Source organism: Ambystoma mexicanum, chromosome 14, assembly GCF_040938575.1.
Source record: "Ambystoma mexicanum isolate Mex_15411 chromosome 14, UKY_AmexF1_1, whole genome shotgun sequence".
NCBI lineage: Eukaryota > Metazoa > Chordata > Amphibia > Caudata > Ambystomatidae > Ambystoma > Ambystoma mexicanum.
Window position 1 is genome coordinate 106724065 of NC_090940.1, and position 27602 is coordinate 106751666.

General features: G+C 48.2%; 1 protein-coding gene across 4 annotated transcripts in view; it reads left to right on the forward strand.

Annotated features, from left to right (window-relative positions):
* The window catches only part of PSEN1 (presenilin 1), an 855645-nt gene that overhangs the window by 200152 nt on the left and 627891 nt on the right, over positions 1-27602 (forward strand). For all 4 annotated transcript variants that reach the window (XM_069638637.1, XM_069638636.1, XM_069638638.1 and 1 more), the window contains exon 3: positions 11647-11879. In XM_069638637.1, coding sequence (XP_069494738.1) covers positions 11647-11879 — 233 coding nt within the window. The remainder of the gene's footprint in view (positions 1-11646; positions 11880-27602) is intronic.

Sequence of the window (27602 nt, forward strand, 5' to 3'; positions counted from 1 at the left end):
AAGGGCTTACTCTCCGCTTCAATCCTGGCTAAAGAATACCTAGAACAGATAGTCCGAATGCACAGATTCCCTTCATCCTGATTTCAGATCGTGGCAGCCAATTTATCTCACGATTTTGGAAAAAGTGCTGCGAGTTAGCTCAAATCGATGTAAGACTTTCCACCAGCCACCATCCCCAAACTGATGGTCAGACTGAGAGGACCAACCAGACTTTGGAGCAATACCTCAGATGTATGTTACACCAAATGGAAAGCTGTTGGAAAGATATTTTATGGCTAAATGAATATGCCTATAACAATTCTCTACACTCCAGCATTGGACAGAGCCCTTTCTATACCATTTACGGGATGCATCCATGAACCTCTAATCTTGACCCGCCTCAACCTCTGGAAATGCCAGCAGTAAGAAGTTTGCACACTACTATTACTAAAGCCTTTAAACAAGTTACAGACAATCTGAGACAAGCTAAAGAAAGATACAAGAAATCCTCAGACATGCATAGAAGTGAAGCTCCAAGGTAGCAAATTGGAGATGAAGTCTGGTTGGCGTCAAAGCACATACCAATGAAAGGAATCCGCACCTTCAATCTCAGATATGTAGGTCCATACACCATTAAGGCCATCATCAACCCGGTAGCTGTGAAATTGGACTTACCTCTACACATGAGGATTCATCCCGTGTTTCATATCTCACTTTTAAAACCAGTGCAACCTAGGACCCGAGTACAGAAACCACCGAAACAGATCAGTCGACGGAGAACCTGAATTCGAAGTTAAAGATATCCTGGACTCAAAAATTATCAAAACTATTTTATCTAATAGACTGGAAAGGATATGGACCATATGAAAGATCATGGGAACCTAGTGAACACATTCATGCTCCACGGTTGTTGAAAAGGTTTCATCATAATCACCCGAATAAACCTGGACCAATGGGAGAACCCACAGTTAGGGAGCGGTTGGGGGTGGGGGGGTGCTGTCATGGTGCGTGCTTCAAAACCCCTGGAACTGATGGGCCCAACCCAGTTACTGGCACCCATAAGGGCTTATGTAGCCCCAAAGGAGTGTCCTAGACCCTCCTGGACTCAGTCCTGGCGCCGTTGGCGCCAGGCTCATAATGTGTGTTGAACTGCTTGGGATTACTTAATCAGCCTAGTGAGGCTGAGCCTTTCTGCATAACTAGGGTGTGGCTGAGGGACTACTTTACCTGAAGGGCAGGGTGTGGTAAAGGGACTACTTTAACTGGAACTACTTGCAGGGCTATTTAAGCCACACCCTGCAGGCAGAACACGCTTCGCGTTATTCTGCACTCCTGCAGCGTAACTCTCACTGTGTCTGCTCAGTCCTCGAACTTCTACAGCCACGCCTGTTCTGAGATTCCAATCCATCGGTACCTGAGAAGAAAGAGAAGAGAATAGGAGTTAGTACAGCAATGAAGGCCTTACCTGCAGTACTTCATCCAATCAGTCGCATCTTCAGCTGATCTCCGAACTGTCGCCCTTGCAGAGAAGAAGGTATCCGCACCAATACTCACCTGGGGTTGGCATTCTTCCGGAATACGTTGGGGCGGTTCTTCTCATCGCTGTCCTGGAGCCGCGCCTGCAAAGAAAGAAAAACAGCAGATTAGTCGCGCACGAAAAAGAACAGTTATTCAGACATCCGGGGGCACTCACTTGCGCTAATACTCACCCGAAGGAAATCTGCTCAGCATTTTAGGAAGAGTCATTGTTCATCCGAAATCCGCACGAAACCGCGCCTGAAAGAAAAGACAAAACATGTTTAAAACTTGGGCAACAAGGACTTTAAGCACCTATACCAAGCACCCATTGGCATAGACTCACCTGCGTAATCCAGCTATTCCAGACTCGGCCGCAGCCACACTGGATCAGGGAAGTAACTAGGTCCGGGCAAAGACTGTGCTTACTGCGCCCCTGCTAGAGATTGCAGGACGGAGAGCCTACCCCACAAAACTCCAAGGTGAGACACAAGAGTATCAGGGCATCAGGAGGTGAAAGGAGGTGGGACCAAGCCATCCCCACTCAGTAGATAATATCTTGTTTCGACCTTGCAGACAAACGCCTCCTGGGGTGATATCGAGGGAGAAGACGCGAGCAAGCATCATCATTCAAGCAGTGCCACGCCAGTGCAGACATCATTCGTGCAGCTATGTGCTACGCCCCTGTGGAGACCAGGTGAGCGTGACGCAAATGCCCACTCACATATACCTGACGGTATGGTAGATCAGCCGACCTGCAGCTCTAGTGAAAGAGCAGATGAGGCTACGAAGAAAGTCACGAGCCCCAGCCTAATAAATCTAGTACTGGGTCAGATGAAACTTGACCAATGGACAATGTTTGTGATCCTATGAGGCCCAACAATAGATTAATGATCAGCCTCACACTAAACAAACTAAAATCACATCATTTGGGAAGATCACAAACGGATCATATGCTCGGGTGACTGTGGCTTTGGATGGTGGGGGAATAGGGCCCAAAGGGCCATGCAATAATGCTTCTGGAGTGGAGGCAGGTTTTATTTCTACTGTACCCCTTAGGGCTACCAATAAATCAGGCAGAGAGGAAAGCTTGGGGACAATGCAATCTCCTGCCAATAAACCACTGTGTGGATGGGTCTGTACGGTGCCCCTCAACAATATTGGGGTGGGAGTCAACAGAACAAAACCACGATACTTCAAAACTCAACCGGACCAAAGTACTGGCCATATTTAAACAGATCCCACGGGTGAGGTCCAGTACATCAGATGATATTGATGGAATGTCCCTCCCTATAGTGAATAACGAACGGATGGTGAGTTATTTCCACTCTAAGATCGTAGTAAATATGGTGCGAGAACAGCGGGTGAATCTGAAATTTTTGGGAAATTATCTGTTTGGCCTTAAGTCTGTCGATGATGCTAAGGTGTTTTTGGCTCAATGGAAGGCCCGAAGGGGGTGAGTGATCATACCACACTACTTACGAGTCTTCTCCAAAATGGGCAGGGCTGGTCTTGGATGGAATCTGCACTCAAAACCTTTGAGGTTTTACACAAGGTTTGGGTCAATCCTAGCAATACCACAGTGGCGCTCATCTCATGGATTGTTTGTGGTAGGGTGAATCTATTTAAATTTTTGGAGAACCCCCCCCTGGGTGGGAGGTCACAAAATCTACATGATTCAGGAGACCATGGCAATCGCCCACTTTGACTTAGAAGGCTGCAACACTTTTACGAGTTCAGCTGTTGAAGGTGAATTGGGGCATCCTAGCAGAGGGTCAGGGGTCGAGGGGAGTTGGCGTTGGCAGTGGTCATTGATCGAAATCGAAGTGTGAAATGTGACCTACTATTCCACTCAGAATGGCTTCTGGTCATGAAGTTAACCCCCATCCCGATCCAACTGTCCATACTGCTTGTTAACATGTACTGGAACCCGACTGGTGTAAGCCTAGTGTATTCAGGATTCCCTGGCTGCACTTTTTGAGGATTGGCACACAGGGAAATGACAACCTTGTTATTTTGGGAGGGGATTTTAATACCAACTGTGAGGGATCGACCTACAATAATGGTGGGTCTATTCCATCTGGTCCTCGGGTGAGATGCATAGTGGGATCAGCTGGGATCACTTCTTCAGAGAATGGGACATGACCGATCTGGAATCCGAGTCAACCTATGAATCACTGGTATATACCTGGAACAGAGGGCCTAGAACCTCAAGGATCGATTATTTTCTTATACCCTTAGGCCTTAGAGCAAAGTGTGGCCCATTGGTTCTTATTGATCGAGGTCTAGGGGAACATTTACTATTGTCATTCCCCCTAGAACTTGTTTTAAACAACTATGACCTGAGACCAGATCTCGCTTGCATAACACCTGCCAGGGGTGGGCTGATTCTTATGGCGGAATGGTTAGGTTTAATGAGCGCCTGACCAACACTCTTGCGAGCATTGGGAACAGAGTATGACCTTGAGTGCTCCGAAGGTTGGGACATGGACCTATATAAGATTATTATGGACTGTTTTGAGATTTACAATACATGGGGAAAACCCAGGACAGTAGAGGCGAGACTAGGCATATTTTTGATGCCTGAATTAAGAAGTCTAATGGACTCAAACGCAAAAACCTGGCCCTGCTCAAGAAGCTGAAGTTGCCTCCTATCGAATAAAAAATCGTTTTTTCTAACTTTTTCTATTTTGCAATGGGCCATTAGAAGGTTGGGGTCTCTGGGAAGTTGAACAGGGGGGTTTTCCATTCCTCCTGACCTGCTCCATCATGTGATCCTCTGGATAATCTCCAACCCCCAGGGCAGCCCCTCTGCCCAGACAGCCCCATCAGCTAAGGGCCAAAGAGAGAGTAGAGGCAGGAAGATTTAGAAAGAGGCTGTTGCAGTATTCCAGCTTACAGAGGACCACAGCTCTGGAGATAGTGAGCATCTGGGGGACAGTGCGGAAAGGAAGAATACCTCTGAGGAGGTGCAGCTGATAGTTGACTTCTAAGAGATGTCAGAGATGTGAAGAGAGAAGGAAAGGGTGGAGCCGAAGATGACCCCAAGGTTCTTAGCCTCACCGGTAGAAGGAGGAAGAGGGCCCAGAGTGGGTGGCCAGAGAGAGGGAGGAAAGGAGGGAGCTGGTGTTCCGATCATTGGCGGCACACCACTCCTGGATTGCAGACAGTCAGGAATGAGAGGAGTAGAGGTGGCCGAGTGGAGCCTGAAAGAGAGCTGGGTGTCATCTGCATAAATCTGAAAGTCGGAGCAGAGAGGTGCCAGGTATTGATTGAGCAGCCAGGGAGAAAGGTTAGGCCCTGGGGTACACCACAGGTAGATAGAAAGTTAGAAGAGCAGAAGGACCCCAGCTGGACCTGGGAGGGTCGGTCAGTGAGAAAGGAGGTTAGCCAGGCCAGGCCAGTACCTGATCAGTGATACCCAGTTTATCACCGAGGCGGTTGAGCAGGATGGCATAGTTGACCGTATCAAAAGCAGAAGAAAGATTGAGGAGAATGAGGACAGGAGGAAGGTTAAAATCAAGGTTAGAGAGCAGTCTGAACGAATGTCCAGGAGAGCAGTTTCTGTGCTGCTGGCTGCTCTGAAGCCAGACTGGTGGTCGTGGAGACAACTAACAGATTCTGTGTCAAGATTAAGCTGGGAGATGGCCAGCTTTTCCACGAGTTTGCCCAGGGAAGGAGTAATACAGATCGGACCATAGTTGGCCGGAGTAGAAGGATCGGCAGAGGGCTTCTTAAGGAGGCGGTGCACAAGGGAGTGCTTAAGTGGCGAGGGGAAGGTTCCAGTGGCCAAAGAGTGATTGCAGAAATCGGTCAGGGCTTGAGGAGGGTGCCGACGTGGTCCTTGATGGTTCTGGAAGAACAGAGAAGAACTTGTTTTGATAAGACTTTTGTAGGTCTGACTTGTCTCGAACAGACAAGGTTTTATTTGGGTTTAGTATTTCTTTATTTGAAACCACAAAACCTGTCCCTAAGTTTCTCTGCCCTACTCTAGAGGAAAGAAAAGTAGTATAAAAGAGTGCTCGTCGGGATGTCCTACAAAATAATCAGTCTACAATCCAGAAACCTGTACTAGCCTGATTTCTGTCCATGCCTCTTTAAACAGAAAATAACTTAAATAATAAAATGAGAGCCTCTCCCGAATGCAGGAATGGTTGTTGGTTTCTGACCCCACTGTGATGTCTCTATCAGAAAAGGAGTTACTTGCCCCGTTGTACAGTTCCAGAAAAAAGGTGCCAAATGTCTCTTCCACCTTTGCTTTCTCGGGCTGTGCCTCAGTCTTTGTCTGGTCTCTTTCTCTCTGGGTACCAGGGACTTTATCTCTATCCCAGGTCTTCTTCAATCCTTGGGAAACCCCTGGTTCGTAATCCACATCAGGTACTTTCCTTGGGTTCCCCACCAAGGAATCTCGTGGTATTTTCTCCAGTTAGCTACCACTCTATATGGATGTGCACCCTAAAGGGGATTTTCATGGTTGCCATCACACACTGCAAGGCAAAATGAGCTCCAGACCCTTTGACTCTCAACCTCGCATTCTGAGGAGAAAGTGACTCCGAGGGAGAGGTGGTTATCCTTCCTTCCCAAGGTTGTGTCTTTCACCTGCCAGAGATCATCTTAATATATTATACCCCCTGTCTCCTTAATCTAAGAGTGAGGGGGAGTTGCATCATCTGAACCCACAGAGGACTCTCAGCTACTACCTCTCTTAAACATTGGACATAAGAAAGGATGAACCAATGTTTCAGTTTTGCTGGTGCTTGGGCTGGCAGGACTGTGAAAAAGCAGACCCCTTACAACATGTATAATCCTCTATTTTTTAAATGCTAAGTAGTGTGATGAATCCTATGGACTCCTCCCAGCCTAAAATCTTTTCCCATGTGGCCAGGGGAAGGTAGCCCCTACCTGATCCTGACCCTGGGGGAGGTATTATGAGGGTGGATCACATGGTAGGGAATGGCTTTTGGGGAGAAGTGGCGACTCCAACAGGATAGATGTAGTATTCTTCCCTTTCTTTTGAAGAGGACCCTCTAATTCCAGAGTTCCTAATGGCATGTTGTCATTATGCATAATGCTTAATTTGTAAAACCCAGTATCCCCTTGTCAACCATTCCAAACAGAATACTATTCACTCTTCATGTGTACATAACACCCCTAAAACCCATTTACCATCTACTATTTATGATGCTTGTTATTTAGACAAAGGTGTCAAACAATATAACTTAACTGTTTAAAATTTCTTCTTTGGACTTCAAATCCCAGAAAGCTTCAAGTACTGACACGAAGAAGAGGAGTAAGGAGGCAATGTGGAATGAAAGTAACATAAGGTCAGCATGCAGTCTCGTTGTAAGGCTGACAATCGGCTGCGTGGGACATTTAAACCTGAAAAGAGAGCTGCAGAGAAGGCGAAGCAGGAAGCCGACCCAACGGCAGAAGCAGTCCCACAGAGACGAGCAGTGCTGGAAGAGCCAGGCATTTAAAAGTAACCGCTTAGAGGTGTACCTTACCGGAGGAGCAGTAATCCAGTAAAACACAGTGGGTGCTGGAGCGACCGCTGGGAGACAGACAGCCACCGCAAGACCATAGAAGATGCGGTTCTGTGGGGTTGCCTTGGTTCCATCGGCTAATAGTTGGAAAGCTGATGTAGGAACCGAACGAGGGTCTGTCTGACAGTGGAAGCCTGCCCACAAATAAAACTTTGTTGCAATAACACGTTACACAAGTGAGTCCGCCCAGAGACGAAGAGGGTCCCGGGACATGTTGGCAAACTTATGAACACTTGAGTAATTACTTTGAATACTGACCAAATAGAGTTAAAACGCAAAAGTTGTGCAAAGCTCCTTTATGTGAAATGTCAATTTGGGGAAACTTGGAACAAGCATTGCTACAAGTCAATGGACATTAATAAAGAAGTTTGAAGGGCAAACGTTTTACAAATCTCCTTATTTGAAAAGGCAATTTGGGGGAATTTTTAACAAGAATTGCCAAGAGATACCAAGAAAGAAGTTGACAGAACTTGAACAAACCTCCATATATGGGGTGTCAATACGGAGGAAGTTGGAATAAGTAGTACCCGAAGTCAATGAGGTATAATCTGTTATGCTCAACTGGTATCCATGGGGACGTCACCCAGCCAGCTGGTCGCTGATGCCCTTCCTGATGGTACCCCTGTGGTCTGTGTCAAGGGAATTCTCCCTGGAAAATGAAGACTATGTAAGGACTGGGCGACCAGGGTAAGCAGTTTAATCCCCCACCTCCTTATATTTCCAGCCCCTCCAGGTTCTCTTCTCACCTGGTTGCCGGAATCGGTGGGCTCTTCGTCCTGCTCTCTGGGCAGGGGCACGTTGGCTTTTGTGGGCGCTGGCGGTCCAGTTACTTCACTGACTGCGGCCCTTGTAATGTCTTTCAGGTAGGTCTTATTGCAATTAATGGCATTGTATTTCTTGCATGCCTTTTGTCTGTTCTAATTTCTTTTTTTTTATCTCCTCTAGGTGCGTGGAGTGTCCACTCGGAGAACGGGATGTGCTGGTTCTCACCTGGAGATGATGGCGCACTATAGCGCTATGATGCGGTAAGGAGGCGCTTTGCGTAGCGCAGCGATGCCTTGTCCTCGCTGACCTGTGTTTTTCCCCTTTTCGTAGGTCACGGAGAGTACCCAGCGCAGATGGTGTTTCCGGAGCAGTGCCGGTCGAGAAGTAACCAGCCAGGTAAGTCTTTAAGCGCTTTTATGGTTGTAATGTCTCTAGTACCTCCGTTAATGTCTTTCTCCTTTTCTCAGGTCCTTCGATCCAGGCGGTGAACTCCTCCAACAGAGATGCCCAGGAGCTGTGAGCAGAGATGGATGAAGATTACAGGTAAGATTCTGCTGCTAACGATGTTTCTTTGTTTTTTCTGCAGGTCCGAAATTCGTCGGGTTCGAGAAGCTGGACACTGTTGCTAGAAGCAAAGTAACGCAAAGCGTGTGTTCTTGTTCGGGTGTGGTTTAAATAGCCACTGTAAAGTAGTCCAGGTAAAGTAGTCTCTAGGCCACCACACCCAAAGCACTAGACCGCATAGCTTGGTTCTAGGAACCCAGCTATGTGGATGCCTCTATGTTGGCTGAAAGCCTTAATAAAGTAGTCCCTTAAGCAGATGCTTCTCCCAACTGATGAGCCTGGCGCCAAAGGCGCCAGGACTGGCCCCAAGAGGGCTTGAAAAGTGGAAGTCTGGCCTTTATTAAAGATCCGAGCCCTGATTCCACCTGGCTTGTGGGCTTGCCAGTGGGGGTCAGGGCTGAGTGTCGTGACATAATCAGTGAAGAAGTGCAACTGTGTTATAATTGGAGAGAATGTGAACATTATAGGAAGATCTAGTGAAAGATGCACATCAGGCAGTGAACTCTTTTTGAAGAGAGATACCTGGCAGGAGAGTATACCAGTGGATCTGCAAGGACCAGAAGGGGAGGATTCCTGGCAGGGAAGTATACCAGGTAATAATTTTTCTTGTATTGGAAACGGACATTTACCTTGCACCTTTTGATTGTGTAGGTTAGTGTGAGGGCCAGATATATTTTGAACACAGGGTCAGCTTGCTTTAGTTTTAGTTTCAAAGGCAGAAACACTCTTTAGGATAGGGACAGATAGGCCTTATCCATACCCCGTTTTCTTTAAAAAGAAAAAAGACCAATGTTGAAAACATTACAACTGTGTGTCTTTCTCTCAATTCTGACTCCTCACGGTAGCCCTATGGATAACCTGTGTACATGCCACTTTTACTCTGTAAATGCAGACAAATACTCGCAATTAAAATATCCCCCACGCAACATTTAGGTGACTGCTACCTGCTCCACCCACACAGCTACATGGATATTACCAGATCAGTAGTATTGCATTGCAGTACCACAGGAAGTAGCTTTAATATTACGGCTTATCAAAGGTTCTTCCAAGAAGATCATGTTCATTTACATGAATTACTAGGTGAGATGATGTAAATGGAAATAACTTTTTATTTTTTTGCTCTTAAAACAGTCTTACTCCAAACTTTTAAAAACAGGGCGTAAAATGATGACATCACAATTTTTTGTGGTGCCCTGTTGCTACGATCTGGCCTTGAGCGTATGGGGGCCATTCGTACCAGAGGCCAGGAGGTTACTTCTGCCTAACAATATTTCTTTCAAGAAGATAGATAATGTGGGAGACTGGGGTTTATGTTGTTGAAGCCTGCAGTGTTGTAAAATTCCACTGCCCCATAGTGACAGTATGGAGAGATGTGGGAAGCAGGGAGGAGTCAACAACTTTTGTACTGAGTCTAATGAAATCAGCAGATAATCAGTTTGTGGATACACGATTTGTCATTCAGATAATAGAATATCTTAATAGTTTCCTTTGGGATAGCTGCACTGATGCATGTGGATATTGCCTTCAGATTGACAATATAGGTTAACAATCTGGTGCATTTTCATCTCTACCATAGTCGACATCAGAAAGGTTTCTGTATCTAAGACAGACTTCAGCTCATGCACTACTTTAAAAAACGTTTTAAATGTATCTGTTTTCTGTCATCACTTTCATGTTCACATACCTTACTAACGAGGGTTGTGCAACTGCAGCACTGGGATGGAGAGGTTTTACATATTGGCACAATCAAGGATTTGGAAGTTGTGTGGGGAGAGTAGGCCTGGGATACTGAGCTGATCTACAGAGGTTGGTGAGCATAGCAAGAGCAGGGTGGGCACTGAAAGTGATGTGGCTAGGGGCTGAGTTGGACGTGTTTGGGAGTGGGATTTGGTGGGAAAGTGAAACGGGGAGATGGAACATTACGTAACTGAATTTTGTGTGAGACCTTGATGCTTTTGGGTAGTCCACTGACAGGCAAAGTTTGTGAGAATAAACTGTGATGGGGGTGGAGGGGGAGTGAATGCGTAGTAGAAATGTGGCTGAGAGAAGAGGTGCACCGGTCACTGTCATCAGAGGGAGTTCAGGTAGCATATTATTTCTTTTTATACTTTTTGAGCTTTTTGTGTTCACCTGCTTGTGTGTTTTTATGAATAGGAGACTTGGTCAGTTCTACCTAGTTAACAATATAAACTCTGAGATCACGTTTGAGATCAAATTTGTGACTGTCAACAGAACCCCAAAATGTAATTCTAAGACAATAAAGCATGTTTTCCCATAATGTATCCTTTTCTATGTTCTCTGTTCTTTTCTAATTTTCTATAATTCATGTGATTTTTAAAAAATTTTTTTATGTTTCCTGCCCGTGAAAAATCCATAGTGAACTGCAGTGGTATCATATTTGGGAACTATGACCTTATGTCAGGGAATTTTGTGATTACCATAAATTACCATGTTCTAAAATAAAGTGACATTAGCCTGTGTTTCTCTTTGTGTTTATTACACAGCTGAATAATAGAGGGCACAAGGTCTGTTGATAAATAGGAATCGGTGTATCTTTTTTATTCTTCTTCACCTGAATCGGAACCTTAAAAATGAACCCTGACGGAGTTTTTTCCCAGTCTGTTTTTGTGTCATGATACAAATGGATGTCTGTTATTTCTAGGTTTGATATAACGCTGACATTTCATCTTGTGGTCTCTTCATTGTGCTTTGTCATACTTTTGCAAAGGAGGAAAAGAAACAAACCGAAACCTAAAAAGAGATGTATAGTGTCCACTTCAAATCATGGCCCCCTCAGATGGGGAACATTTTTAGAGGATGGCAATATTGAAAAAGTCCACTCAACCATGGACTGTTGCTTAGCTAGTGGCCAATACAGATTCTTGGTGAGGGTAGGGGAAAGCTGATAGGTTTATACAGAGAGAAAACCAGCTAAATGGCATGGGTTGCCGGCAGGTGTTAGGCAAAGGGATAGGGTAGGTACCCTATCAAACATTACTCAGCCTTTGCATCACAAGAAAACAATCGATAAACATCTGAGTGTCCTATGTGTACAAGTGAATGTTCATGGTGCTGATCAATGAATGTATCTAGATGTTGAATAGTAAGGTTGCTGAGAGGAATTCCTGTCTGACACTGCATGATAACTTATTTTAAGGTTTTCGGATCAACCTATTATGATCTGTTTGCAATGTGGGGGAAACTTTTGGATCCTCTGAGGATTTGGTATTAACCAGGGCCAAATTGTTCAGATATTGAATGAATTGATAATGTTTTCCAGAATGACAACATTGAGAGGAGGCGCAATGACAACTCTGAGTCACAGAGCAATGGGCAGCCTGATGGATTCTCACAACAGGTGGTGGTGCAGGACGATGAGGAGGACGAAGAGTTGACCTTGAAATATGGAGCTAAGCATGTCATCATGCTGTTTGTTCCCGTCACTCTCTGCATGGTGGTGGTTGTTGCAACCATAAAGTCTGTTAGCTTTTACACACGAAAAGATGGGCAACTGTGAGTATTTGTTGCATTACCATTTTCCAGACATTTGAAAGGCATTTTGATGCTGTCTTTTTGTACATTGATTTAATGCCTTTCCTCCGTTTTGTAATAAAATAAAGGGGACACAATGTGCTTATGAAATCTTGACATTTTAAGAGCGGCTGCAGGCAAACTCTTTTTGGATACTGAATTTGTGTCCTTAAGTTGAATTTGCGCTCTGTAGCCATTGACAGATGTAAGATATACAATGACTTAATAGTCCCGGTTGCAGTATGATGTGGATTTGTTGACTTTGTTGCCAAGGGATGATTATATGCAAGATCTCAGAGAGACCACCCTTGTTTTGGACATCTCATGGTACAGTTCCCTGTCCCTTAAATGTGAGTGAATTTTAAAATGATATCTTGTATTTGTTTCCTCATTTCCATGTTTTTGCTGGATCTCAAAGGCTCTGAGCCAGCAGAGGATAAGCATTTGCATTAGGAAACAAGATAGATATTTGTGCCTGGCCTCAGTTTTTGGACTTTCAGTCAAGTCAAAGTAATAAGGTTCTTTAAGGGTGTAGAAGTGGGACCCAGACCCAGTGGGCTCATGTTGATTGGCATAAACCTTTATTGAAAGTAAAAGGGTGGGGGTTGGGGAAACTCCTACCTTTCCCTTTAGCTAAGAGGGGTTTCCCTTCTTCAACGAAATGTCAGGATGTCTTTGTCTAAAGTAAATAGACAAATGTCACAAGTCCAAAGCCTATTTCCATCCCTCACACAATTGACTAAACTTTAAAGAACAAAAGGTCTTAACTCGGAAGAATAGGTTGTAGATCTAATCAAAGTGCTCCAAACAACAAAAGTTACAAACCCAAAGTTCTTAAATGTAAAAGAAAGTTTCATAAAGTTCTTAGATATTTCTCTGTAACACAAGCTTCGCCACAACCAGGGTCAATGATTCTCTTGCCCTAGTTCCTTCTCTTGACAATCCTCTGTTTCTTGTAAAACAGCAACCAGGGGCAATGACTCCCTTGCCCTGGTTCCTTCTCTTGTAGGTCCAAGACCTCTGCTTCTCTCTTTCTGCTTGGGCCAACTTGGTACTCTTCCCTGTCAAGTATGGTGCGTAGTAAATTGCTCTGTGGTTTCCCTTCTCATGGGAGTGGGTCCCAGACCCCTCTTGTTCGGGTACTTTGAGCCCTCTTCTCCAAGTAACGTCACGAGGAAGACGACTCTTGTTGCTTTTGTTTGGTGGTCCCAGCCCCTTAAACATCTCTTGTTGCAGGACGTACCTGGTTCACTTGCCTGCCAGGTACTGTAACTATGAAGATGCTGACTGCACCTTCTTAGATTCCCACCAGCCGACCTGAGTGCTCCGCCTACCTCTAGGGAGCCTTGCAGTGGGCTCTGGTCCACCCGAGAACACAGCAGTCTCAATCTTTCCCTGGGCAGCATATCCTTCCCTTCATGTGCTTCCCAGGCTTCAAGAACACCGGGAGCTTCTCTCTGCCAGCTTGCCCTCCGGTTCTTACACTCTGGACTGGCCCTGGGCCTTCCAGCTCCCCTCTTGGCATCCTGGTCTGCTTCCTTCCACCTTCCTGCACTGTGCTAGCTCCTCCAGGGAAGACTAGACAACTGATTCCCTAGTCTTCTCTCTTCATTTTCTACTCTATATTAACCAATGAGCAGCCAGCAATAATTAGACTGCTCATTGTGCTTCTTGGGAGTACTCTTTATGCCTCCATTCGTCCTCTTCATCCCAGTACTTATTCCAAGTTGTCTAGACCGTTCCTGTTGGTTCCGCAGGGCACTCTGCATTCCTCCTCACATCTTCGTCCCAGTGGTTGTCAGAAGTATATCTTTCCACTCCTCCCTATTCTTCCTCATCTCAGTATTTCAACTTTTGATCTCACTTTGGTCAGTTCTGCTCTTCATAGTCCCAGTATTTTTTAAGGAAATGGAAGAGTGACTATAACTCATGACCCTCTTAGGGAAGGGGTTGTTGTCAAGGTTATAGGAAGGGGGGTCTAGGGTAAAGTGATTGGCAGAGATACTGCGTTCTATGATAATTGTCATCCCTAATCCCATAAGGGGATTCCTTCCACATGTCATCCTCTCTTGGTGCACCACCCCCATGGGGACTATTGTACTGTGAACGTACCGCCCTGGGCCCATGGGAAAGGTCTCCCCCTAGTGGAGAAGGGATGACCTCCTCAGATCCATCACAGTTCATATGAGACCACTTAAGTTTTTATTTACATATCTGAAACATAGACCTTGACAAAAGAGACCCCAAAGTGGCCACCGTATTGCCCCTTCAGTATCCCCAACCCTCCCTCAATCCCCTCAAGCACAATTGTAATGAAATCACTGCACCCAGCAGCCCCGCAACATTCAAATAGAGAAGGAAAAAAAAGATAATAGCAACAAAAAAGAAAAATAAGACCTACAACTGACATAACAAGACACAACACAAAAAGACCTAACCAAAGTAGATAACACTAGGGATGAATCTCCTCCCAGGCCGACAATCTCTGCCCAACTCCCCCGACTTTCCAGACAGCCTGTCTCCCTGGTAGGGGTATCGTACGTGGAGGGCCACTACACTGTCAAATTCCCCAAACATGAAGCCCGGAGCCCCTGACCCAGAGCTGTCGCCCCACCTACAAGACTTAGAACACCCCTCTGCCTCGGGTTGTGCCGTTCCCCGCACTGCCCCGCCCCGACTGGTCCCGCTCTGTCTTCCAAGCTGCATTTTTGTGTACATTTCCCCTACTCCTCCATAAGCCCGGGACATGTTATCATGGGCCATGTATGTACGTTTTTATATCAAGTGGACGTCCCACAATTTCTTAAGCCAGTCCCCCTTATCCGGTAAATTCAACCCCCTCCATTTCTGTGCCACTGCTAGCCTCCTCGCCCAGAGCGGAGCCTCCCACATTCTAGGAAACCTATAGGTGGCAAACTCCACTGGTGGTATCCCCAATAGTACCCTAAGAGGGTCCATCAGAGTCCGGCTCCCCGTTGTGTCCTTAATCCAACTGAGCAGCTCAGCCCAAAAAATGTTAATATGCAGGCATTCCCGCCACAAGTGGCTCTACGTCCCCATTCACTGCAGCCTCTCGTGCAGATAGGTGAGGCCCAAGGGAACATCTATATACACCCTATACATTTTCTCCCACAGCTTTTACGGGAGAGACCTACCCACCAACTGTTACCAGACGTCTTTGAATTGTGTCCTAAACTTCATGGGACCAGCAGGGTCTGCTATAGTTTAGAGATCGTACCCTCCCTAGAAGTCGCCCTCGCCAACACACTCTCAAAAGTGGTGAGGACCCTCGACCGATTTCCTGCCCACTTTGGGTCAAGAAGTAACCCTTTCAACCTAATATATTAGAAAACCCCCAGGTTCTCCTTCCCCCAACAGTTCTCTCACTTCCTCGTCCTTAAACATGTCCTCCTCCAGCAGGTGTCCAACCCTCTCCAGCCCTAAGTCCAACCACTTCTGCACTCAACATAGGTTCTGAGTGCCTAGCCTGAATGGGTGACCCCATACCGTACTCAATGGGTAGGGCCAGGTAGACAGCTGCCTGTTTTCCCTTGAAGTGTGCCACATCTTCCATAAGTTCCCAAGAATCGTGCAACGCAATCCTCCAGGTAAGTCCAGTTATTCCTGAACTCCTCAGACATTTGCTCAAACCTAACTCGCAGCTTGTGCGCCCTTGAAGTACAAGGCAAAATCCGGGAACCCAAACCCCTCAACCCCCCATGCCTTTTGGGAAAACCGAGTCTGCCGCCCTATCCTTGGCCTCCCCTTCTGCCAGATGAATCTTAGACACATTCACCCCCTCCTTAAGGATCCCCTCGGGGAGAGGGAGTGGCGGGGCGGGGGGGCATTTGGGGGATCATCTGGAAGAGGAATAGTAGCCGCGGGAGCACATTCATTTTAACCAGGATTTCCGCCATACAGAAGAAGAACCAGGCTGGCCTGTGAGTTGTGTTGGACCTTTCCACCCTCAACCTCTCCCTTGCTCTGCAAAAATTCAAGATAGTTACGCCAACACTCATTGTGGAGACACTGGTCAGGGGAGCCTGGATGTGCTCACTTGATCTGAAGGACCCCTATCTACACGTCCTGATTTGGCAGCCGCATCACTCTTTACTGCAGTTCAGGATCATGGGCTGCCATTTCCAATACATGGTGCTACGCTTTGGCCTCAACTCGGCCCCCATGGTATTTACCAGGTTAATGAATGCAGTGGCAGCTCTCCTCAGGGACCAGGGCCACCATGTCTACCCATACCTGGATGACTGGCTCGTCAGGGCCACATCTCCGGAGGCGGTCCACCATACCTCCTCCGCACTGATGAACACACTCCACAACCTGGGGTTTACTATCAACTTCAAGAAGTCTTAGCTGCAACCTACTCAGAGACTGACCTTCCTGGGCCTCATCTGGGACACAAGCTCAGAGAGAGTCTTTCCCTCGGAGGACAAGATCACGGCCATCAAGAGAGCCACTACTCACTTCCTCACAAGGGTAGTGACCTCGGCCTGGTGGTACCAACACTTGTTGGGTATAATGACAGCGGTCCAATTGGCCACACCCCACACAAGACTCAAGATGAGGAGATTACAGCTGCACATCGCATCCTCATGGAATCAGGAGAGGGGCTCCCAAGCAGAGCTGGTCAGCATTCCTCCTTTTCTCCACTCCGACCTCACATGATGGTCCGCGGACTCCAACCTGCGGCAGTGCAAGCCCTTCCGGCACCTCAGGTCACCATTATACGACTCCTCCCTAGAAGGCTGGGGAGGCACTCTGGACAGCCACACTGTCCATGGAGTCTGGACTCGGCAGGAGCAGGAGTCCCACATCAATTGGCTGGAACTGAAGGCCATCTGGCTGGCTCTCAAGGCCTTTCTTCCTCTCATTTGGGGCAAGCATGTACTATGTCAACAAGCAGGGGGGTACCAGGTACCTTCCACTGTGCAACCTAGCGGTCAGCATGTGGGAATGGGCACTGGAGAACAACATCTAACTCACGGCCGTCCACCTCCCGGGGGAATCCAACCTGGAGGCAGACAGGCTCAGCGGACTGGGAGCCGACAATTACAAGTGGCAATGGAACGACCTGGTACTGAAGGAGATCTTACTCAGATGGGGGCACCCCCAAGTAGATCTCGTTGCCTCCTGGGACAACACCCATTCACCTACCGCTGGGCCGAGCTCATCTCCTGGCACAGCAAGGGGGCAGAGTAGTCCATCCCACCCCGCACAAGCTAGCCCTTGCAGCGTGGTTCCTGAGCAGGTCACGCTGAAACACTTAAGCCTCTCTCAGGCTAACCTAGAAATCATTCAGGGCACTAGAAGCAAGGCTACTAGGAGCCAATATAAGAGTAAATGGTCTAGGTTCTGTCTTTGGGTCGACTCTCTAAGGAGATCGACCGCCTTAAGTGCACTTTGGACCATATTCTCTCCTTCTCGGCACACCTTGCCCACTCTGGTGTACAGGTGGACACATGCCGCACCTATTTGGCAGCCATAGGGGCTTATAGGAAAAAGGAGGAGGGCGTCTTCTCCTCCAACCCAGTGGCCAAGCGACATTTGGTGGGCCTCCACAGGCTCTGCCTGCCTATGATATGATATATTTTATTTGTATCGCGCTCGTACACAAGTGTTTCAGAGCGCGACTAGGCAAGGGAGGGGAACAAGGGAGAGCACAGCACAACATAAAAACGATCTTACTAGGCCCAGTGACATTGAGAACGTACAAGTGCATGGGAAAAGGGAAAAAGTGCATGGAAGGGGGAGAGTGGAAAGTGCAGAGCCGAGGAGCGCAGATAAATAGAAAATTGAGGCAAACTGTGGTAGTGCAGCCAGCAAGTGGCAAGTGCTGTGTTTAAGGCAGCAGACTGGCGAGTCTGAATAAGTGCAGAAAACGAAGAAAAATGTGGGGGGGGCTGTATGGGTACAGATACAGTCCCCAGTGCAAGGGGTGGTCAGGAGGCAGTGCAGGAAGGTGGCAGGGGACAGAGGGTGGCCAGGTGCACAGTGCCAAGAGAGTAGATCAGCAGGGAAGAAGGTGAGCGAAGGCAGAAGCAAAGAGTAAGGTTTTGAGGTGCTTCCGGAACCGGAGATGGTTCTCCTCAAGTTTTAGAGTGGCAGGGAGGCTGTTCCAGAGGGAGGCCCCAGCCGAAGATGGAGATCTACCCACAGCTTGTTTCTTTGAAAAACGACTGACCCTGAGGGAGTTGGAGGTAGAGGAGCGAAGAGCTCGAGAGGGGAGGTATTTGCGGAGGGAAAGCTGAAGGTATTTTGGACCCAGGCCCCAGAAAGCCTTGTGGACAATGCAGAGGGTTTTGAATTTAATCCTTGCATCCACTGGGAGCCAATGGAGAGATTTCAAAGCTGGAGAGATACAATCCCAGGGCTTGAGGCCAAGGACAAGTCTCGCAGTCCTGTTCTGGATAAGTTGTAGAGGGCAGAGAGTAGAGGCAGGTAAACTTCGAAAGAGGCTGTCACAAAAGTCCAACGGAGAGAGAACCAGAGCTTGGGCGACAGTGAGCTTCTGAGGGAAGGAGAGGAAAGGAAGAATACCTCTGAGGAGGTGGAGTAGGAAGTTTGACTTTTTAGAGACCTCAGAGATATGGGCCGAGAAGGAAAGTGGAGTCAAAGATGACACCAAGGTTCTTAGCCTCGCAGGTAGGGGTAGGAGGAGGGCCAAGGGAGGCCGGCCAGAGAGTGAGGGAAAAGGATGGAGATGGTGTGCCGATGAGGAGGATCTCAGTCTTGCTGGCATTCAGACAAAGATCATTGGCCGCACACCAATCTTGAATGGCAGTTAGGCAGTCAGAGATGAGAGAGGGAGAGGGGGTGGCCGAGGTATAAAGGAACCACAACTCGTGTGGGACCTCAATATAGTGTTGGGTGCATTGGCACACAAACTATTCGAGCCAATGGCATCCGCGAACATCAGGCTGGTCACAAATAAGACAGCTTTGCTGGTGGGCCTCACCTCTGCTCGCAGAGTCGGTGAGATCAGGCTCTGGTGGCATCAGAACCCTACACTACCTTTCACAAGGACAAGGTGGTCCTGCAAACGCACCCTGTGTTCCTTCCCAAAGTGGCCCCCTATTTCCATCTCATTGAGGAGATAGTCTTACCCACTTTTTTCACCGACCCTCAAGGATGAGCCTCAAAGGGTCTTGCACTGTCTGGATGTCAGACGCACACTGAAGTACTATCTAGACAGGACCAAGGACTTCCGCAAATTAGGCACCCTGTTTGTCACCTTTGGGGGGCAGGGGGGGTCAAGGCCCTGTTATCAGGCTTCCAAGGCCTCTATTGCAAGGTAGATGGTCGCGGCCATCAAGGTCTGAGGGGCAGTGCAGGCCATTGCCAGCTAACCTGCATGCCCACGCGGTCAGAGCCAAGGCCACAGCAATTGCGTTCTAACTGCATGTTCCGTGGCAGGTCAGCAGCAGGGTGGCCACTTGGGCCACTCCTTCGGCTTTCTGTAAGCACTACTGTTTGGACGCCGCCTCTAGGTCAGACTCTGCTTTCGGGCAGGCAGTTCTAAGGAATCTGTTTTCTTTAGGGTCTCCTCTCCAGCCTAGGGTTACATTCAGTTGTAATCGCCCATACAGCATGGAAGAAAGGGGACGGGACGTAAGAGTAATTAACAGTTACTCACCGTAGTGACTAATGTACTCTTAGTCCATAGTCCCCTTTTCTCCATGCATCCCACCATCCCCCCCCCTAATAATACTTGTGTCATTAGGCAAAGTTAAATATTGTCAATGCGTCAATGGGGACTGAGTGGTGCCGGTGGGCGGAGTCAGGAGAGCGCATGCTCACACGGCTGCGCCCCGGCACGCCTCAAACTTTAAAGGGGAAGGTGATTTTTTCTGATGAAAAAGGTTTGGTCTCCCGTCCCTAGCCAGGGATGCCCTATAGAGTATGGAGGAAAGTGGACTAGTGACTAAGCGTACGTTAGTCACTATGGTGAGTAACTATTAATTTCCAACTCACTAAATGATGCATCCACCTGTTGGCGTGTATTCTTTTCAATATCTGCTAGATATTTTATTTTGCCCTGAATGTGCACCTACTCTTTGTGCTTCTTCCCCCCCATTGCTTTCCTCTCGTCTCCCTTTGAGGTTTCCCGCCGAGGGTTAGTATAACCTGTGGCCGGTTGCAAGGTGGGATATAACCCGTAGGGTGGGGGCGGTGAGCTCGGTCCACACCCTTTCACTGTCTCTGCTTTCTTCAGTATTTCCCCCTTTAGTCTCATCGTATGATTTTGAAATACCCAGTATGTTTTTGCCTGCGTTTTAGCTTGGCGCCTTTATATTTAGTTAATAGGTACAAGAAGATATTCTCTCTCTTTTTTTGTTTTTTTAAAAAACACTTTATTGATTTTTTTTTTTTTAAACAACAATTAACATCACACACAGTCTGGCCCTACCTATTGGGGTTCCACCCTTCTTATCAAATGTCCTGGCGTGCTTCCGTGGCTTCCTTCGCGACTGTCCTCAGTGTACTGTATCGCTGCTTGGTTGACCCCTCTGGGTCATACATTGTCTGAATTGGGTCTTCTCAGGCTTCCCTCCTCAATGAAGGCACCCAACCCCTGCATTGTTGTCTTCAAGTCAACTTACCCCCCGGCTTGCTGAGGTTGCTTGTACTGTGTCCTTCTCTGTTTTCGAACAGTTCCCATATCAGCGAGTTCCATGCAAGTATCTTGACTCCACTCACTTTCCCCTCTCTGCAGTGCTCTGGCCCACACCCACGTTTCAGCTAGCGTCCATTTCTTCAGATCTGCCCACCATGCCTCTATTGTCTGCCCTGTGCTGGAGTTCCACGCCATTGCTTTGTGGCGCTTTACCTGTATGCTTTAAGTCTTTCATTTTTGCTATATGTGACCTTTGTTTGTCGCCTCTTGGGAACAGGCCCAGTAGATCAGACTCTGGTGTCCACGCTGGCATGTGAATTCCACCCTCAGCCCGTTTGCTTTCACGGTGTCCCAAAGCTTTGCTATCACTGGGCAAGTCCAAAACATATGCAACATGTCTGCATTTTCTGCTGTGCACCCTGGGCAGCTCCGAGTTTGTTTCCCGTTTTGGACATTCTCATTGGGCGTGAGGTAGAGCTGTGCTTGTCTAAATCTCATGTTGCTGGAGACTTTCTTCGCGTACCGGAGGGCCCTGGACCATTCCTGATCTGTGAAGGTTTTCTGGAGTAGTTCTTTCCATCCTGCCCATGCCTGCAGTTCTTGTGCGTTGTTACTTTCCAAGAGCTGTTCGTAAAGTCTGGAGGCCGTGTGACCCCTTTCTGACACATCATACCACGAGTCCAACGCCCTCTCGGTATTTGCCCCTTTGGGTAGTTTCGCCCACTGCTTCCTTATTGTCTGAACCATGCTGTTATACAATATAAATTGGTCTCTGTGTATGTTATGCTCTTCCATCAGGGTCTGGAATTCCACCCATTGTCCATCTTGCCATAGGTCCCCGATCTGAGCCACCCCCTTATCTTCCCAATGTGTTTGATACATTGCCAGGGTCTCTGTTCGGGTGCTAACTAGTTCCACCAGTGGAATTCTACGTGGAGCAGGAGTCTTTTATCCCTCTGATCTTCCATGCCCTCTTCCATAAAGTTAGGCCCAGTTTGACCATGTTAGGAGGGTTTTGATCAAGGATTTGTCTATCCATAACGGCTCTAAGGTAGTATTGTGGTAGTGCAGGCTGAAAAAGCAGCGAGTCTATGGATGTGTAATCCCCCAACCACCTAATCACAAATTGCAGTTGTCCCGCCAGGTAATAGCGTTCGAAGTCCCGCAGCCTGATCCCTCCCGATTCGTAGTCTCTTTGTAGAGTGTTCAGGGCTATACTGTTCCCCCCCCCCCCTCATAGAAACTCCTGTGTTGTTGTTTTCAACTGTTTAAAAAATGGCCCGGGTATGATGTGAGGTATGTTTGTAAAGTAGTATAGCAGGTGGGGCAGTACTGCCATTTTCAGCAGGGCCGCCCTACCTATCATCCCCAGTGGAAGCATCTTCCAAAACTTCATAGCATTCTCAATTTTACCTAGGGCTACCTGTGTTGGTCTTATGCATCTCCCTGGTATCATGATTTATGTCTACCTGTAGGTAGCGGAAGGAGTAGGACATCCATGTGAGGCACAGGTTTGGCAGCTGGTCTGGGGTGACTCGTCTGAGGTCTGCTAGAGGGAACAGTGAGGGCTTCCCTTTATTAATGGTAATTCCTGATAGTCTTGCAAATGCGCCCATGGCTTCCAACAGGCCCGTTAAGTGCACCGTGGATTCTCGACATAGAGTAAGTCGTCAGCATATATCGAGATTTGGTGCAAGACACCGTCTATTTCTACCTAGTTTCTTTATACTCCGCCCTGAGGAAGGCTGCTAATGATATGATATGGCATTTATAACGCACCTATACACAAATCTTTCAAGGCGCGAAAGGGCTCCATGGTTCTAGGGCCAATATATATAACATCTGGGATAATGGGCACCCCTGTTTTTATGCCTCTGAATACTCTCCAAGCCTCCGATGTGTCTGCTCGTCTTCCCTCTCGCCTTTGGGTCCTTGTATAGGAGCTTTATCCAGCAGAGGAATCCCTCCCCAATCCTAGAGTGGGCAAGAGCACTAAACAGCCACTTCCAGTTTACAGAATCAAAGGCTATCACAGTGTCCAAAGATGCTATGGCGCATTCGCCAGTCTCTGATTTGTTTGATCCACTACGTGGTGGAGTCTTTGCAGATTCCACTTAGTGTTCCTTCCTGGTACGTAGCCTGTTTGGTCTGGGTGCACCATTGTGGGTATGACGCGTTTGTCGGCTGGGTAGAGTCGCTGTTAGGATTTTGGAATCCGGATTTATCAAGGAAATTGGCCTGTAGGAGCCACAGTTAAGTGGCGATTTCCCTGGTTGTAGTATGGGTATTATTACCGATTCCAACACGCTGTTCGGGAGCTCACCTCTCTCATATGCCTCTTCGTACATCTCTAGCAGCTTCAGAGCCAGGGTGTCTTTGTATTTCTTGTAGAATTCTCCGGGTAACGCATCAGATCCCGGGGACATGTTGGTTGGGGGACTGGCTATTATGGCTGCTAGCTCTTCTACTGTGATGGGGCCTCCAATATCTGTGCTTGCTCCTCTGTTAATTTAAGTAGGTTAATCTCCGCCAGGGCGCCGGGTATGTCCTCTGCTTCAGCCCCCTGGTTTGGGGAGTACAACCTTTCGTAAAATCACAAATACATTAATTCCTTCCTGGGTCCTCACCTCCGTCCCCATCTCGTCTAGTATTGCATTAATAGTCATGTTTAGCCTCCTGCTTGGTACGCCAGGCCAGGAGCCTGCTGTGCTTATCGCCATCCGCATGTATTCTCTGTATATATTTCCCATAATCCAATCCCCCCAGCTTCTCCCAAATGGTAATACACTTCAGCCTCAGGGATGCGAGTTCCCCCGGTCCTTCTCCAGTCATGCCTGCATGCATTTTGGCTCGTTCTATCTCCCATTCTATTCCCCCCAGCTGAGCCAGAACGCCCCCCCCGAATTCCCCTGCTTTCCCGATCGCCGCTCCCCTGACCACCACTTTAAAAGCTTCCCACACCGCCCCTGTACTGTCCAGAGCCCACATTATGCTCAAAATAATAGTGTATCGTATCCTGGATATACTATTGAAATTCCCCGTCCATTAATGCTTCCGCCCTTAGTCGCCATGTGGGTATGGGGGCTCCTCCTGTATATGTAAGCCCATGTTGCTACTAGTGGAGCGTGATCCGATAGTGTTCGTGCTTTGATGTGTATATTTATTGATATTTTATTTCTATTGCGCTCGTACACAAGTGTTTCAGAGCGCGACAAGGCAAGGGAGGCGAACAGGGGAGAACAAAACAGCGGTCTTATTAGGCCCAGTGACATTGAGAACGCGCAAGTGCATGGGAGAGGGGGAGGGGAAAAGTGCATGGAAGGGAGGAGAAGTGGAAAGTGCGAAGCAGAGGAGAAACAGATAAATAATAATAAAGGCAACAAACAGTGGTAGTGTAGCCAGCAATTTGCAAGTGCTAGGTTTAAGGCAGCAGACAGGGTAGGTCTGCTAAGTTCAGGAAGAAAAAGGGGGTGGCTGTATGAGTACAGATACAGACCCCAGTGCAAGGGGTGGCCTGGAAACAGTCTGGGAGGGTGGCAGGGTGAGCAGGTACCTGGGCCTGGAGGACAGAGGGTGGCAAGGTGCACAGTGCCAAGAGAGAACAGATCAGCAGGGGAGAGGGGGAGCGAAGGCAGAAGAAAAGAGAAAGGTCTTGAGGTGCTTCCAGAACCGGAGATGGTTCTCAAGTTTTAGAGAATAGTCTATACGTGTGAATAGTCTATACATGTGAATATGCCATGTAGGGCGTTGTAGTGTGTATATCCCCTATTTGTTACGTGTACCGTTCTCCAGAAGTCCTCCAACATCAGCTGATCCAGTATTTCCTGCAGGGCCCTAGCAGGCGGCGCTGGCTTCCTGTCTTTAGTATCCGACCTGTCCAGCAGCGGATTCAGAGTGCAGTTAAAGTCCCCTGCCCAGATGAAGGACGCCTCCCTGTATGGGGCCAGTCTGGGTGCCACTTTCTTGAACTCCGTTGTGTCGTGGTTGGGGGCGGCGTATGTGTTTATCAGGCGCACCTCTTTGTTTTCCAGCATTCCATGCACGATCACCAACCTGCCCTCCTAATCACTCTCCTGCTTTATAAGCTGGAAGGGAACTCCCAGGGCTATCCACCTCGGCACACCTCTGGCGTAGTTGTAATATGTTGAGCTATATATTTGTCCTCCCCATTTCTTGGCTACCTTAGATTGCTTCTCTGCCGCAAGATGGGTCTCTTGTAACATTGCTATCTTCAAATTTGCTCTGTTCAGCCAAGCATATACTCTGTCTCGTAATATAGGCTTTGAGCCCCCCCGGACATTCCATGTGGTTATCGTGATTTCCTCCTGGCCCATTTTCCCAGTGCGTCCTGTGGCCCGGCCCCTCTGTTCCCATGGGCTTTTGTGCCTTCTTGTATATGGCTGCAAGCTCTCCTGTTCTGTCCTCTACTATCCTTTTCCTCTTCAGATGTTTCTGACCCTCCTCATCCATGTGGACACTGATCAGGTCTTACATAGGTCCTCTGCTTTGAGGTGATGTCTTGACCACAAAAGTGATGGGTGGAAGGTTTCGAATGAATCTAAACCACTGGCAATTGCTCTGGGCAACCTTCCACACCACCGTTTTTTAGCCCGTCTGCGCCATTGCAAAAGGGGACCAGCCATGTGCAAATCAGTCAGCAGCTGCCGCCACCGAAGGTAGCAGCCCAGCCCGAACTGCTAGGCCAGGTCCCCTCTGCACAGGTGATGTCTTGACAGCTTCCGTTCGGGTGTGTCTCTATCATATCGCCACTTGCGCCTTTACTCTGTCTTCCTTTCATGACGTGTTCTCCTCTTCTCGTGCCTTGTTCCAACTAACAAAACACACTGACTATAACTATTGAAAAACGTCCCGCCACCCTCCCCCTGCTCGGGCTCCGCTGCTTCTCATGCGCTGTCCTCTCTATTTGGGCCAGGCATGCCGCAGCGCAATGCCTCCAAACTGGCATCATGACTCGCGAGTCTGTGGGGTTCACTGACTTGTCCTCTCGGGGCAGGGCGAGATTCGTTGCTCCATTATTACACCTGGTTTGGCATACATCGCATCAATTGTGTCTTCATTGTCTGTGTTTGCTTTTTATTCAGTTACAATGTTCTCACTGGGGTGGATTTCTGTTATTGCCCTGATTTCTGGCCCTCAGTTGGCGGATTGCCTGTTGATCCATCCATGCGTGGGCCTCTTCTGTTGTTTCAAAGAAGTGCGATCTGCCGTCCTATATCACTTTTAGTTTGGCGGGGTACAGAAGCATGCATCTTACATTTGCTACTCTGAGGCGTTCCTTAGTTTGTTCGAACCGCATTCTCTGCCTTTGGATCTGTGCCATGTAGTCTGGGTAAATTGATGCTCTAGAGGAATTCCTGGTTATCACCTCCACCCCTTTCCTTAAGAATGTTAGTATTTTCTTGTGATCTTTGATGTTCATGATCTTGGCGATCATCGGTTTTGGGGGCGCCCCCGGTTGAGGTTTCCTGCTCAGGGCTCTGTGAGCTCTCTCCACTACAAAGCCTTGGGATAGGACTTCTGCACAAATTTCTTGCAGCAACAAATTTTCCACATAATCCGTGGGGTCTCTGCCTTCTTCTCCCTCCGACAATCCGGACATTATTCTGTCTGGCCCTTCTTTCTGCATCTTCTGCTCTGTGCTCAAGTTTTTATCCATTGAAGCACATCCGACATTTGGGATTGGGCGGTGATGTCAGTGGTGGTGGTCTGTGCCTGCTGCTCCGCCTTACTCACTCGGTCTTCCAGGGACCGTACATCTTGCCTAAGGAGGTCCACATCTGCTATGACTGCATCCAATTTGTGTTCCAAGGACGTTTTTAGTGCCGCTATGGCCTCCAGTATGGAGCCTTCATCTCTCCGTCCCTCCCGTGGATCCAGGCTCGTTGTCGCCCCCACCGCGGATGTGGTGGGTTGATTCTTGTCATGTTTTGTTGCAAATATTTCCATACTGGTCTGCTTGCCCTTTCCTCCTTTCGATTTGTCAGGCATATCTTCCTCTCCTGGTATTCCACAAGGCTTGCTTTCCTATCAGGTGTCTGGGGCAGGGCACGCTGCGGAAGTGATTGGGTGAACCGCCCTTGTGTTGTGCAGTTCTTCGCCGGGCTGCCTGGTTGAAGTTATTCTCTGCTTTTGCCGTTAACCCCTGATTATGATGTCCTCTTTCCCACTCACCCTCACATGGGTTCAGTGGGTTAGATTCTGTGCACTGTTTTGGTCCGCCTGCTGTTTCCCGTGGGGTTCCGGGGGTTCCTTAGATAATTTGTGTGGTAATGTCCGCCTTGGTATGTATTGCCAGGCCTTTCCTCTTATCTGTGTGTGAGCATAACTCCCCTTGGGGTACTGTTGTGCGGGGCCCATTGGGCTAAACAATATGACCCGCCAGTGTGTGGCGCCGGGCGAGCCCGGTGTACAGTGCTCTCTCCCCTATCAGATGTCACTGCTCCTTGCAGCTGTTACTGCTGTGTGCACTAACTTTGTCCCGGGATGGGGTGGTCCGTTTTTCTCCGTATTCAGAGTTGGCTCGGGGTCTCGCCTGCGGGATATAGTCTTGTTAGCTGTTTCCCCGTGCCAGTTCCCCAAGTGGTGGTTCGTCACTGCTCTTACTGTCGGTGCGCTGTATTAATGTGCACCCCCTTCCATACAGAGTTATGTTCGCTGCCCCTATCTCAGGGTCTTGGGATGTGCTCGCTGAATTGTGGTTGTTCATGGGCCGTTCTGGCTATCTTATGCTGCAGACCCACTTATGCACTGTACGTTGCCCTCTGTCTTACCCACAGCTGTGCGGGTCCCGGGATGCTTGAGGATCATAGCAATCCGCACTTGTCTTGTGCCGGCGGATCTGCACTGGTTTCCCCTTGAGACTTCGGCACTTATATAGCTTGTCAATAGATTGCAGCCTCACAGGTTCACCAAACTTGGGCCTTGTTTCTTGTCACCTCGTGGTTACGTGCGTACAGAATATGCAAGATTTTCCTATTCTTCAGGCAGGGCGATAGAACGACTGCTTGAGTCAGCTGTAGGCGGACTCCACAAGCCGTACTCTCCCTCGTGGTGAC